This window comes from Rhamphochromis sp. 'chilingali' (assembly GCF_963969265.1).
Source record: "Rhamphochromis sp. 'chilingali' genome assembly, chromosome: 11".
Taxonomy (NCBI): Eukaryota; Metazoa; Chordata; class Actinopteri; order Cichliformes; family Cichlidae; genus Rhamphochromis; species Rhamphochromis sp. 'chilingali'.
The window spans coordinates 13,319,867-13,336,008 of NC_137938.1; the positions used below are offsets into that span (position 1 = coordinate 13,319,867).

Here is a 16,142-nt window from a genome sequence, read left to right on the forward strand (position 1 = left end):
GGTCAAAAATGAGCACAAGGTGAGCTAACAAGGTTTGTAATTACCATGAGTCACTTAAACTACTGTCACAACATGTTATACTCAGCACCTTTTATTTAATAAGACAAGGCTAGAAATACCTAAATCCTCATTACTGTTTTAGCAACATTACACACAATGACAATTTAGCCTGTTTTTTGGGAGGAAAATGCACAATGCACACAAAGTCTGATGCAGCTGATTTCCTGTACATACTTGCAGACACACTTGCCCAGAACAAAGCTTCATCATCTGTTAATGAATTCCATGGCCAGCAGTGTTTGCTGGTGCAAGCAGGTAATTAGTTTAAACAGCGGGAAAGATCAAAGACAACGCTTCCTGTCTCGCTCCCTGGTTATGACCTCGCAGGGGAAAGTCACAGATTTCACAAGCAAGAGAGAAAGAAAATGTGTGCAGCTCAGCATACAGAACCAAAATCAGAGTCATCATTTTGGTCTCAATCATAGCAAAATATCCTCTTTTGTTGTAATACACAAAGTGTTTTGTTTTTTTGTTTTTTTTTTAAAAACTGTACCCTTGAGTCGCTATCAGCAAACTATGCTTTTAATCTTGCTAAAGGTTGATACGATTTACGTGATTTTTAAGTCTAAAAGGCACTTAATCTGTTAAGAATTTCAACAAAGGACGAGTAGAATAGGGCCATCATTCCACTGAAGAGTATCACTTACTCTGGGTTATCATCAGGTGTGCTACAAGTTCCCCTTTCTCTCACCGTGCCAAGCTACAGCCCTTATCTGACAAAATGGAGTCCAGAGAGGACAGCGAGAGATAGCATATCTCTGCGTGTTTGTGTGCCACTTGTATCTGATGATCCAAGTCACTCCTAGCAAAGCGCCACAACATGGTGGCTGTTGATTTTTCAATGCTGCCAATTTTTGGTTACATTTAAACAGCACAACATGGCCTCACATGGTGACAATGATCCACAGCCAAAGTACTTTTGAGAAAATACAAGGACAATGCCAATCATCATACTACGCCTGCCACTTCCCCCAAAATACACTTTTTAAAAAAAAAAAAAATTATGAATCCTCTCCTCCCTTACAGAAATAACACAAACTGAGAAAAAAAAAAAAATGTATATATATATATATATATATATATATATATATATATATATATATATATATATATATATATAGTGACGCCAAGCCAAATGTCACAGACAATGAGGGACTTCATATCTGTGGGCTTTGCAGGTCTCCTCTTCATACTGACAGAAGGATTAAAATCCCATAGGATTTAACTGGCACTGGTGGAGAGTGGAGCTTAATTCTTCATGTAGCTCTCTCAACATATTTCACTGTACATAAGGGATAATTTGGAAAGCTCTCATCGTGCCGGCCAAGCAGGTTATCTAAGCGAAAGGACTCTAATGTATCTCATGGGTCACGCAAACACTGGCTGCCTGAACGATGACTCAGTTCCATTAAGTTACATCTTTGTCCTTAAATGCTCTACCAGCAGCAGTTCACATGACTTTGCTAAAGCATGCTATCAAATATTTATACCAAATCTTCTGTCCTATTCTATGTTAAGAGCATTTTACCTTGCACAAAGCAGAGCACAGACTGGGTTTGAGGTAGACCACATATCACCTTTCCGCACCCTAGTTTAGCAGCAGCTTTAGCAAACTGACCCTTCACAAATCTCATGCTTTTCGTCTCCATCACCATACAGGAATGACTGCATTTTCTTCCCAACCCTCTCAGATCCAAGCTGGTTTGGCAGCACCCCTAATTTTTGTCCATACTATAGGTTGTGTAAATTCCTTTCCTTATTCCCAGCATTACAAGGGGAATACATCACCTGCACATGGCTGCCAAGGATAAGACATATATCAACCTGTCAGGACTGGAGCCAAGCTAGAGGAGAAGCATGGAAAATAAATAGCACTGCCCTCTGTCCTGAACAACTGGCCTCAAAAGAGGGTGAGAGTGTGGCTAAAACCTATTCAAGCAAATAAAGCATATTTGAATTTGAATTGGACAAAGAGTGCAAAAGAGGAAGGGAGGGAGAAGGGGAAACTAGTGCAAACATATCAACAAATGTTCAAGTATACAAGACTAGGCCACCAGTCATCACATAATTTGCCATATTTTCACTGTTTTTAATTTAGGTTTCACTCAGTCGTTCAATGGTAACTTAAACTTGAACTAACTAATGTGGAGATACAGAAATTCTTTTATTGCTGCCATATAATCTGCATCATTATAATTGCATTAATAACATTCTTTATAGCATTATTCCATTTAATAATATTTCTCACAGTATTGATATAGCATTAAAGTTGCTTATTGAGGATGTTTAGTTAAGGATCCTTCCATTATGTTAACTTTTTTCTTTTTTTTTTTTAAACAGGTACGGTCAGAAGTATTTCATACACATTGCATATTTGTGCTTATTTCGAGTTGATGTTCGGTTCATTGAGGGTCTTAAGCTTCACTGGTGTGACTGTCCAGGTGATACATGCTGAGGGAAACTAGAACATAGAAGGATGATTGCATGCATGCTTACAATACATATAACACATATAATCTAGGAATGTGTCAGGCCTGAGGCCTTAACTGATTTGGTGTCTCACTATATTTTACTCTACTTGGCAACAGATGACCAGAGTCAATAATTAGCCCCAGAGACCCTGAGGGCTTGAAGTTTATTACCTTGTATGGAAGGTGTTATAGAAAAGAGAAGTTCTATGTCTGTTTATAGCCATTAAAGATGTACAAGATGTACCATTAACTGTGACTAATGTCTGGACCCTATTTTAATCCGTAATTGACGCCATGGGGGGGGCGTATACCCCACAGCTTTATAAGTGTTCTCCATATGTATTTTTGTCAGAAGACATAGGCTGATGTTTTCTCCTGGCTGCTAATAAACTCACCGTTTGATTGCACTTTTCTGAGGCCTCCGTGGTTTGTCTCACTGCTCTACATTGATCGATTTCGCAACACTAACTAGTGGCAGTAGTAAATGACTGGTGATGAGATGTTAACAGTACATAAACACAGATTTAGCATTGTCTATATAATAAATATCTGTCACGTTATAGATAGAATAGAGCAGTAGAAAGTCAAAGGACTTTCTGCACAGGGCATCGGCTTGACTAACTGGTGATGCCGAGAGTAAACTCAATAGGTTAACCCCTGAACCTGTCTTTACTCACCAGACAGAATCAGTTTGGTAATTTCTATATGACTATTATGTAGAGTAAGAATGTTGGTCACATTATAGCCTGGTAGTGTTTCTTTAAAAGTACCGCACACTGCAGCATGAGTGATTGACTGGAGTTATTTGTCACCAAAAAAGTTGAATCAGCAGAGATACCGATTCACTGATCTAAGCTGCCAACATTAAGGTGCAACCATACAGCAACACTACACTTGAGTCTATACATATTACATAATATGTATAAGCCAACACTGAACAGGAGGTGGCTGTCTTCGATGCAGCTGCCACAAAAAAATTTTGTCAGCCGTCTGCGATCCACTAATAGCCTGGTTAGTCCTGAAGTTGTGCGTTGTTCCTTTTTACATGCCAAGCAATGGCAGCTTTTCATTAACTCCGGGACGGCTAATCAGAACAATTTCAAACTCAACACTGCACTTTGTGAGAGTCACAACTGTCTGGTACACGGACACTAGGGTCTGCATGGTTATTACAAAAATCCTAATTATGATTATCTTAGTCATAATTAAATTCCATTTATGTAAAACAATTACTCATTAACAGTAGTAACATAACTGTTATCCTGGCTCAAGCTAAACTAAAATGAGGCAAAAGCTCACCAGTGAAAGGAAAAGAGGTGTACTGGATTTATATTACAAGACAGAATGAGACCATCCTTGCAATAATTAAACCATAACTACCGGTGATCTTGTTTTCATAGTTGTGTCAGGTCATATTGAAAATACACACACAATCATAGGATGCATCATCTGTTCAGGAGATAGCCATCACTTCCCATGAGCTTTACAAATATAATAAGCAGCTTCTTATTTGTAGCACCTAAAGAAACCTTTATTATCCATTTAGTTGAGCCCATCGCCTCATAAGGCTGGTGGAACCCGAAAGTCAACAAAAGCCTTCGAATTTTTTTATAATAGAGAGTTTATAAGCCAAATGAATCCTCACTACAAATTAGGGCTGCACGATTAATCGTTAGAAAATCGCGATCTCGATTCATACTTATGTGCGATCTCATTTCCAAATGACAACGATTAAAACAAAACAAAAAAAAGACGACGATTGTACCGCATTTTGATCCGGGACGTACTCTGCATGAAAACAAGCGCTCACTCTTCCTGCTCAACAAATGACAAGGGCGGAGCCTTATACCACGTGATACAGAAGCTGTGCCGTGTGATGCTAAAATTAGCAGGGAAAAAACAACGGAGAGCACGTCAGGGATGACGAGAAAGTGACAGGAGAAAATCCGTCCCGGTCAACCACCCAAACATCAATAACGGGAACCTTATACAGCGCTTCCCTATACCCGTCGAACTCCCGCAGGCACCTGACCAAAGATATGGCTCCCATCAACACTGTGCAAAACGAGGGATTTAGGAAAATGATCAACACCCTAGACAAACGCTACACAGTGCCGTCCCGCAACTATTTTTCTATTGTTGCACTACCTGCTCTATACACGCAGCGCCGAACAACGGTGGAGACGGAATTTCAAGCAGTACAACATTTTGCGGCAACAACAAAACGTGAGACATTTGTTGTTTTTATGTTTATTTATTGTTTTTATGTTCAGTCTCAACTGTTACGAAGTTGATGTGCAGTTAATAAGTGCAATAAATATTTATACTGGAAAAGAAAATCGTGAGAGAATCGTGATCTCAATTCTAAGCCAAAAAATCGTGATTCTCATTTTATGCAAAATCGTGCAGCCCTACTACAAATGCCTTGTGGCTGACACAAGGCATATTTTAAACCAACAATCTAACCAACCTTTTTTCTCATGATAAAAGAAGTTTACAAAAAATTAATAAATAAACAAAAAAAAATCAGCTTCCAAATATCACCAAAATTCTACATTCAAAGGAGCCAAACTGATGCGGTAAAATGTGGTGGGAAAACTGTAGAGATAAAGATAAAAGGAGAACGGAGGCACAAGCTCAGTGCGTCACACTGACACATTTCCTGCTCTACCGTCATCACTCTGAAAGATGAAGATCGGCAGACAAAGATATGAGAGTAGTTTTCAATCACAGCATTCAGAAGAGCTCATCTCAGCTCAATGCTGTCAGTAACTGCTGCTGGTAGCATTTTCCTCAGTGGGATTCTGCATTATGGTATATTTGGAAATGAACAGCCAAGCGGAACAACTAAGCAACAGCTGAAATTATACAACTTTTAAGTGAGAAACTGGTAACATAGTTTAACAAGTTATACTGGGAACACAATGTACAAGAGTTACATAAATACTGCAAAATGTATTCCAACAACCACTTCAGTGCTGTAATACACTATACTATTCTCTTGAGAAAAGCTCATAGCTTATATATGGCTATTTGTCTCAATAGTTCAAATACAGTCACTATGTTGGTGTCTGTAGGAATCTGACCTGCTCCACAAAATACACCATAAATTTCTCACACAAACCTCCCAATCAGAAAAACTATTTCAAACACTACCACACAATTTTGGAATGGTCAATGTGAGTGTTATTTCTACACCAGTGTCAATCAAAAATAAACATAATCTGTGCAGTGTGGTTTTGTGGCTCGCCAGCCTCCTTTGCTTCCTGGAGCATCATTCAGCCCTTTATAGCAGGTCCAAATGTTTCGTGGACAATTTCTGACACATGTGCAAATGTCCCGCCTGCTGTACTCTACATATGAACAGACATCCCCACACAACACAATGTCCTGCATTTTCAGCACAAAGCTGTCAAACGGCTTTTCACAGTTATGTACGCATTTTAGCACAAAAACAATACAATCGGCTACAAGTTTCTCTGAGCAACTCTGACCCTCATTCACCAACAACATTATAAAACTACCATTTTTCAATCCAGCTACAAGCAGATTAAGAGTCCTGACACACAAACCGAACACGGGCAGCAAAGCACCACTTGGCTGCTGTTAGGTGTCTAGTTTTATGTTTTTTGTCTGTGTGTGTGTGTGTAAAGTGAGCTTTCCACTGAGGTCTTTAGCTTCTACTTTAGCTACGACTTTGTTCAGTGCAATTCTTTTATTAATATATCTATCTATCTATCTAGTGCTGTTTGTAACCATCTTTCTCAGAGATCAGAGATCTCAGGCACATTCTATGCTTATACAATATCTACCTCACCGTAGCCATACAGGCTATGGGTCCCTCATATTAGCTGCGAAGCAAAGGAGCACATTTGTGTGAGCTTTTTAATTTAGGAATGACTCATTAATCTCTTCCATTTTAGCAATGTTTAACTAAAGTTCATTTTGTGACCTATTAACACCACAGCGCAATCTAGCTTTTAGATGTGCTTAGTTAGAAGCACTCTTCACAAATACGACTAAAAAACAAATTCTGAACAAGTACACAGGAGCCAGTGTAGTTGCGGAGGAGAAAAAAGAAAAACACGTGACCTAATGAGTTGAAATGGTAGACAACATGGTGAAAAGGGGAATTTATAGATAACGTACAGGAACTCAGAAATCAACTTTCCTCCCGCAATAATTATCATTTTCCCCAAGCTCAGTAAAGCCTGCATCAAGTTGGCTCGCAGCCCTCTGCTAGGGGCTTTGGCCAGTACTGAGGATTAAAACCCTGCAAGTCTATAAATACACCTAGTAGAACAACGTCAGCATCCAGCCAGCTATTGCACTCACCTCTCAATGCTGGGTAGCTGGCATGCAGTTTTTTCTTCCTTTCTCACTCTTCTTTTTTTACTTTACACCACCAGTATTTTAGCCTCTCAGACTGTCACTATTTGTTCTCTTTGTGTTCCCATTTCTCTCTCCCCCCTGAACTTCCTCTCAGCTTGTTTCCCACTCGTCTGTGACTCTCCCCACATCTTTCACACAGTCCTGCTCATACTCCCGCGCTTGGCAGGGCCTCTTAATTGGAAACAAGCTGTGAGCAGGCTTTCAGTTTGAGGTTAAAATTGCATCTGACCTGCCTCCTGCTGCATCTTCTCTTCTCTCCTTTGGCTGCATTACAAGCTTGTAAACAGTGGCTGAGTGCAGATATGAAAGGGACAATGTGTTGAAGAGGGGGGCAAAAGTTGACTCTCACTGGCTATAAACAGCAAAAAAAAACCCAAAAAACACATCACAGATACACAAGCAAAATTGTGTCCCTGTCTTCATAGTATACTTAGTAAGCCCTTACTAAGTATACTATGAAGACAGGGACGGGCTATATAACAGAAGATTTATTTTAAAAAAAAAAAACAACAACAAAAAACGTCAACAACTCCGCTTTGTTTGTTATTCAAACGAGCTGAGCGTAATCAGGTAGCCAAGAGAAAAAGCGTAACTTGGAGCTAATCCATTGTTTTCAGCAAAAGATCTTTGACAAATAAAAAAAATCCAACAAATCTCCTGACGTGATTTTTTTCCATTTACTGTAAGCAGTGCCAAATCATCTTGACAGCCAGTGCTGATGTGCACGTCTGCCTCATCAAGAGAACTGCACAAGCAATAATCATGACAGAAGCAAAAGACAGAAAAGGATGCACTTAAATTGTGCATGTGATATGCAGACATGGCACATCAAAATATCCACATCAATCAAACTTCTGAAACATAAAGTCTGAACTGCAACACAAAAAAATGACATGACCATTACATGGTAATTATGATGAGAGGCTGCATTTGGTCTGTCACAACTTCCTTGTTGTCAGTGGGAGAGGATAAAAGGGATTTGTTGCACAAAGAGCCACAGCCAGGCACAGAAACTATTACTTCCACCCAGTTAGACCACAGACTGCACTGTCTGACCCATAGAGCTGCATAACAGGATAGTGCAACTCATTCACAATCACACACCAACCTTCACAGAGAGCTCAGCTAACTAAAGATGGGGCAAACGTGCATTAGTCTTCGCGTCTGATTTGTACTTGAACATAATGAGCTGATGCCATGTGGAGCACCTGCATTTATTTAATTATTTAACATGTTAACAAATTGGTTAATGTCTTAAGATGAGTTTAAAGCCTCCTGTCTGACAAACAGCTGCTTAATCCAGTGAGATATATTTAAAAGCTCAACCCGTTTAACATTTTCCCAATTTGTAACATCCTCCAAGCAGCTTACTCCAGCTAGTGTGTTGTTTACATCCCTGTACAAGTCAGAGACATTTTTTCATTTAGAGAGCTGAATCATGACCAGAAACAAATATTTATCTTCTTGGCAAAAACCTTCCTTAACTACTGTCCCATCTACATCTTTGACTCCATCAAGACTAACTCATTTGGAAAGCCAGGAATGCCAGAATGGTGTACACAGCAGTTCTAGGTATTATTAATATCTGAAAATAGCTTAGCTTTCAGGGAGTTTTTAATCATCCCTGTAAAAGATACTAGAAGTCAAAGAGCAATTAATTAAGACCAGTACGGTAAGAGAAACAGGAAAAACGTCTTGTTGAAAGCTACCCACAATATGGCGTCTGCATGTTCTTATAAATATGTCAAACACTTCCAAGTGGATTATTCAGCCTCAAACCAAAGTAGTCAATCAGTAAGGGAATAGCAGAAGTGATTTGATCTGGTACTGGTCATCTCATTACATAACAAGGTGATGAGAAGAAAATCTGGGGAAGGAACAATGTTATACAGATATGTGTAAAAGAAAGTTTTTCAAAGAACTGCATAGATGCCTATGAAAGCAAAGTACACCTCATGATTTAGTAGCTTGTAGAGCAACGTTTAGCACTAGCCTGCCGTCTGACAAAGGGGGAATTTTTGCCCACTCATCTTTACAGTGCTGTTTCAGTTCATTGAGGTTTCCTGGCATTGTTTATGCACAGCTCTCTTAAGGTTCCAACCACAGCATTTCAATCAAGTTGAAGACTGCACTTTGATTGCAGCCATTCTGATAAACCCAATTTTGGCCAAGGTTCAGTCTCATAACTGAACCCTGGAACATTTTGGTTCTCAACTCAATGGTCCCATTGCAAAACAAGCCCAAATCATCACGCCTCCACCACTCTACTTGACAGTTGGTATGGGGTGTTTGTGCTGATATGCTCTGTTTGGTTTTTGACAAACATGGCACTGTCTCATATGTGCAAAGGACATTATTCCAGAAGTGTAATGGTTCTTTTAGATGCAACTTTGCAAACCTAAGCTGTTTTGTCATGATCTTTTTAGAGAGAACAGGCTTTTTCCTTCTAGAAACCCTTCCAGACCTTTTCAGTATTCTTCTAATTATGCGGTCATGAACTTTAACATTTAACATGGTAACTGAGACCAATAGACGTGCTCAAGTCAAGTGTCAAGTGCATTTCATTAGCAGCACCTAGCTGCTACTTACACTCTTAAATCCTAATGAAAGCTGTAAAGGTGTGGTTAGCTTTTCACAAGAATGCAGTTTTTCTTGTTGACATGATTATATAAAAATTATGTTTGTTTGTTTTTTCAATAAGAACCCAAACAAACCTCTTTTAAAAATGAACATGAAGCTGCAAAATGCACAGTTTTCTCTGCTTTCTCTATAAAATTGAATAATAATGAAACATAAATGATGAAAAACTTTTCCATGCAGGAGTTACTCAAATGTTCTTTTTTTGTCATCAGATTTCATTGAGCTAATGACACAGTTCAGCTGCCATCATTAACCTGTAATATTCTGTCAGGCAATCTAGTGATATGAAAACGATGAAATTAATTTTAGCGTTTATCAACTTACCCTAGTTTACCTGATGTTAATGAGACCAACTGTATTCTGAACTTGAGAGCAAGAGGTGGGAACAAATGGGGTGCAAACAATGCTGTCTGCATTTCTCTTATCACAGGTCTTCTTGGTCACTCTCTTTATGTCAAAAATGTACATGGAAAAAAAACAGACACACATAGCAGCTCACAAACTGCAAGACTCCAATTCTGGAAATTTATTGTGTCAGCTAAGCTGAGAGCAGGTGTGCCTGAAATGTTACAGTTTTTATGTTGCAATAAACTAGACAAAAGTGGAGTCCTGCAGGGTGCAAGCTGTTGGTCTTTCCATGTACATTGTTGACCTCGTTTTGGCCAACCTCCTTCACCATTTTTTGATAAGGATATTCATTTACTTTATCTATTTTTTAAGATAAGTTAGAAACAATTTTAATTCAATTGTTAGTAATACCGGGCATTTATGTAGATTCATTCACGGCTCACAAACTCAGCAGCCAGCCAGCAAGCCACAGCAGTCATGCTGCAGCATGATATAGTGCAAAGTTAAGGCAAACAGGTCTATAAACGATGACAACACAAGGTTTGGTGAGACTACACAATCTGCCAGTTCTGCTCTGTGAAGGCACTGCATAGAGGTTACTCTGCCTTAGTGACAAGAGTCACAAAAGCTGCCTCACAGACATCAATGTGAAGGAAAAATAAAATGACAACCAGCAGTGATGCCTTTAATCTATGACAGCTGATCTGATCACCAAAAAGCAATTGTCTAAAAAGACCAGATTACATCCTGTTTGAGATGTAGCCGACCTTGGTGGTCCATGCATGCACCAAGGAAGAAAAATAACACCCACATATGTTCTTTTCTTCAGTAAACTGCAGTGTCTGATCCTCACTATTTAAACCTGCAGGGTTTAATTTTTGTCTTTCCCTTTTTGCAGTGAAAATAATTACATAACAAAAAGCAAAAACGACCTCAGTGGTGACCCATGTTTTTCCTTGCTATTGATCGCTTTCCATTTTACGTGACAAGATTTATATATATTTTTTTTTTTTAAATCTGAAGTGTTGGAAACTTCTCTTGAAACACTTCTTAGGTGTTTTACCCATACTCCTAGCTTCTGTAGCATACCCTGTCACTGTGAAGTATTCAGATAGATGACTTTAAAATAAAGCAAAGATATTTACTTGTTTATATTTGTTTGATAATAAATATAGAAACACCAGCTTAAAGGTAAGGAACTTTTAAAGACTCAATGTTAGGCAGCTGCCAGGGCAAACTAACCCTGGTGTTAGTACATGTTTTTCGTCAAATATTACAGAATTGTGCATTGGACTTAGCACCAAGCTAAAGCTTGTTAACTGAGGAGGTACCAAACACACTTTAACCATGCAATGCAGCTAAGAAGCCAAGGGCAAGAGATACTCCAAGCCCGTTTCACCCCCAGTGTACTTAATGACAGGAGGATTAATTTTTCCTTTGGGTTATAGCTCTGATGCCACCCATCTCACTGTGTAAAAGCACACCCTGGCAGCACTTGGCATCAAGCACTGAGCTGGTAAATCGTGGCAGAGAGAGCAGATAGTTTAAGTCTATGGTCTGATATGAGGATTATTATTTTTATTGGCTGGGTGTGTAGAAGAGCTTTGGTGTTATTTTCCAACCAAGTCAAACATTAAAGGCGAATCCTGTGAGGTTTAATGGTAAACAAATGAGATCCAAGAAAACCCCTCAGTCATATTGTTGGAGCAGCCAGGTTTCAGAGCTGATTCCTTCACAAACTATAGAAAGGAGGATCCCCCAAACAAGCAACTCACACCAACAAAGAGTTGAACCCCAAACAACGGCAGGGGTCACGCAGGACACGGGTTGGGGCCAGGGCATTCCTGGCTGATGCAGTTGGGTTTGTCTGGGAAATGACTGAGCAAACAGAGACCAGAGTGGCTTCCCCTTGCTGGCACCAGCGCTTTGTCCCTACTAATCCACTCCAAAGAGCCACAGTCAAACACCCAGCGCCATACAGTCACCAATAACAACATAGCATGGTCTGAGGGGACACGAAATGAATCCCACTGGCCAAAGCTGGGAGACAGACGCCAGTTTACTCATCACATTTGAGTACAGAATACAGTGTGGCTTAGTTGTGGGACCGGGCAAACCGATCTGAGTACAAGGTAGAGACTAGTTACACTGAGTATTATGTGCCTGTTTCATTATAAAACTTTTATTTGTGTGTCATGTAGAGAGCATGACATCTGTCAGACACTATCAGGAAAGTCAGAGGACCAGTTATCAAGAAAAATAATAACAAATCCTAGATCAATGGGAATATCACCTGAATACAGCAGTTCTTGTGTTTGACATTAAAGCTACTTATCTGTGCCTCGTGATGCATACCTTAGTAAATAAAATGATATGGCATAAAGAATATTTAAAAGTGACATATCAAACCGTGCCAACATTTGGACATTAGATGCACTTAATGTAATGACACCTTATCTTTTTGACAGCCCAGGCTCGGGTCTCCTTACTTAACAATAGGAATAGTTTAATTTATACAACACTGGGAAATTCAACAAGAAATATCACTGGTATTTGCCAATTTTATGTACAACTCAATGAGCTGACCGGACACAAACCTGAAAAAAAAAAGTTTCAGTCAGGAGCAAACAAGTGTGCTGACAAAACCTTTAACACATGACACCACCTGTTTTGTCATTATTACAGTCACACATACAAGCTTCACTCAACTAGTTAAAAACACCATACTGACAAAAATTAGTGGCAAGACAGACCTAGACTCTTGCAGTACAGCTAACCGGAAGATAGTTGTGAAGTACTTACTTGTCATATTCTGCATTGTCTTTGTTACAGCGTGCATCCTTGTGCTTCTGCCAGTCCTTCCCATGCTTACAGGTGGTGAGGAGGACTACATCCTCTGAGTTATGAATATGATATAAAGCATTCCTAGTGTCCGAACCTATTCCAGTTAGGTACCTTTTCCCCTTAAAAACAAGCATGTACTTTCTATAAGGGGGGATTGTGTTGTATTTCAGATAGCCCTTTTCCCCACCTGTCCTTGGGTGGTCTTTGGAGAAAAGAGGGATTGAAACGTCAAAGTCAGGCCGAAAGTTCTCTGTGCTGATGCTGGCTTTGGCCAACATGGCAAGGCCAATGTCAAAGCCAAGGTCCTCTGTGTAGTCCGGCCACGTGCCAGAATATAAATTAAAGATGATGTGGTTTTTGCCTCCATTCCACAGAGGGAGGCTCTGGATTTTTGCTTTCAGGTTGTGTACATACTGGGGCGAGAGCTGGTCCCGGTCCAGAGTGTCCAAACTCAGGACAAACAGGCATGCCTGCCCTGGGTCAGATGTGTAGAACCTGGAGCCTTCGATAGAGGACAATATGTTCTGATAACTCTCTGAAAGTTTTTCCCCTTTTTGTTGGGGGTATACGTAAACTTTAAAGCCATTCCTCTCACACAGTGAGAAGTCAAAGCAGGACTCCATTCTGCAGCGTTTTCCCGTGTAAAGGCCCGAGTTAGCGTCCCTCTTCTGCCTGGGAGATATGTGTTCAGTGAGATCATCGCTCCGGTCCTGCTCCCAGGAGCTGAAAGGCTGCAGGTACCCCGACATGTGACGCCACCGCGCCCCGGGGCCATAACCGGAGAGTCTGCGGTCATGAGGCCGGCTGGGACCCCGTCTGGACAGGGGGACTTGTATCCCCCCTAAACAAAACAACAGTATGAGACACGCGCCGGTGGAGAACAGGATTAAGTAGCGTTTTTTGGCCTGCATGTGTCCTACAGTTTGGGATGAGATATGCGGCGCTGAATCCAAGAAGTCCCAAAGTTTTGGTTTCACCACCTCCAGCGGGAGCGTTCCGCCATCTTCCCCCGGGCTGCAAGGGCTGTGCGTTCACGTCTCCCTCCTGCTTCAGATGCCTTTCACAAGTCCGAGAACTGATCCAACGCATGTGGGCGATTTATAAAGTTCATCCACCTCGTCTCCTCGTCAATAGTGGTATCGACTAGCTGACAGCAGGTTTTCCTATAGAGGAGAGTGACCCGGTGCTCTCAAATTCGGGCATCTCAAGACGCACCCTAGTTGCCTCTGTGTAATGCCACCTTCACTAAGCCATGTGCCATCGTTGTCACACAGAGTGTCGATTTCAAGTCAGCGACAAACAAACACAGCACCGCACAAAGTACAAACTCAACGTTAAAGCTGTGATGTATTTCCGACTTGTTGCCTGGACAGCTACAACTATTGTCCCTACTGGAAATTAAAGCCGAGCGGCCACTTGAGCTCTGGACGTTTACACAAACCTACACTTCGAGACACTGCCACAGTTCCCTCACAAACTGCACACAAAGATACGAGTATCGGTGTGGCTGTTAAATCTACACGGCGCATTGCTCCAGACTACAATGCTAGCTAGCCGGCTAACTAACTAGCTAGTTTCTGAAAACATTCCCGGTTAGCCTGTTAGCTCAGCGAGCTTCAACGCTGGTTGGAAGTACAGGCAACCAGAGACTCTACCCTCTACCTTTAAAAATAACACGTCTCTCCATTCAGCTCATTCTTCTCTCTTGTCGTCAAATCCACAGATTCGTTCCTCCGCGAATTTCTCGAGTAGTGTAAAGTATTCAAGTGGTGTTTCTCTCTCTTTCTCTCATACACACATACACAATAACAGGAGTGCAGCAAAGACTGCAAGCCAAGCAGAGCAGCACGGCCGTCCCACTAGGACGACTGCTGATGGTGCTGTGACGTCCTTCCACGGCGCACGGTGCGTTACCATTGGCTCCTGTCACACCCGAGGCGGGCGGGGCTTTCCTCTTGCACCCATTCACATCTTGGAGAAAAAAAAGAAAAATCGAGGAAAGAAAAGATTTCTGTTTAGAGTTTCCAAGAAAAAAATGGAGTGGGCTTAAAATTGTGGTTTGACTATTTAACCATGTGATGGTGTATGGGTTGTCAGTTATATAGACATAGATAACGAAAGTCCTTTAACTTAAACTGAGACTTGCTGGGCACACACTAAGGAGTTCAGAAGTCGAGATTCAAGATTTTGTTTTCGGTGTTTTCGGTGCTGACTTTAATGTGTAAAAATTAAATTAAATTTTATTTACCAAATCACAAACAACAGTCACCTCAAGGCCCTACAATAACAGTACATACAATAAATAACTGTATTTGTCATCCAAAATTAATTCAGAGCTAATATCATCAATATAACTAATACTTGCACCTCAACAGACTCATGAAGGTACTGGCCATAAAGATGCAGGATGTAGGAACTATATTATATGGCTCATACAAGTATTTGCAGTTGTGTTTCAGTTTACAATAGATGATTATTCAGGAGATGCATCACTACCCTCTATTAAACACTCTCCATCAATGAGAATGAGTCAGACAGAGGGCTGATGGACTTTAACAAAGAAAGTTTGGTAGATGGACTAGTTCCTGTGGATCACTATTCTTCTCTACTTCACCACTCAAAGGACTTTATACAACATGCCTCATTCACCTGTTTTTTCTATGCCCACGTGCTTTCTATCTGACATTCACACTCACTCACACTCTGTTGAACCCATCAGAGAAAAACTTGAGTTTCAGGATTATGTTTAAGGATACTTATACTGGAGCAGCCAAGGATTGATCCACCAGCTTTCCAAATAGTAGATTACCTTCCTGAACTGCAGCCTTTGGTGGCATTGGATCTCTGTGTTAACAACGTTGATTAACAAAATGATTTAACATTTGAAAATACCATAAAGGAGCATGTCTGCATTTTCCCAACCCCATCGATGCTGTCTGCTGGACAGTTCCGGTGCATGCACTGGTCCTGCAGAAGTGTCGTTGAGCAAAATGTAGGATTCCGGGATCACACCAGTGCTTTGAGTAGAACACTGATTCCACTGTTGAGTGATAAATAACAAGACAAATCCATCATTTTGGAGCCTGCAGACAAATGGAAAGTCATGCAAAAGGTTGAAAGCAGAATAGAGTTTGGCCTGAGAGGAACTGCTGCACTAAATGAGGACCAGCAGGACAATGGCACTGTGGTGCGTTACTCAGATCTTTTCTGGCATGTAGTATGCCATAATGTGTTTTCACAGCTGCTGTGGACTGAAAGCCTAGAAGTGATTTTGCAGAAGCGGGGAAAGAGCAAGGAGGAATGTGAAGCTGCGTTCCTCAGGAGCTGTGGACCAGCTATCTGCACTGCCTCGGTTCCCCATGGACCACTGATCAAAGACACGGAGTG

General features: G+C 40.8%; 1 protein-coding gene across 1 annotated transcript in view; it reads right to left on the reverse strand.

The window, feature by feature from the left end:
- The window catches only part of LOC308405362 (exostosin-1b-like), a 46,543-nt gene extending 30,632 nt beyond the window's left edge, over positions 1-15,911 (reverse strand). The window contains exons 1-2 of the mRNA XM_080895946.1: positions 15,648-15,911; positions 12,714-14,726 (exon numbers count right to left, since the gene is read on the reverse strand). Of these exons, the coding sequence (XP_080752072.1) occupies positions 12,714-13,666 (953 nt within the window). The 5' untranslated portion in view covers positions 13,667-14,726; positions 15,648-15,911. The remainder of the gene's footprint in view (positions 1-12,713; positions 14,727-15,647) is intronic.
- Between the last annotated feature and the right edge of the window lie 231 nt (positions 15,912-16,142).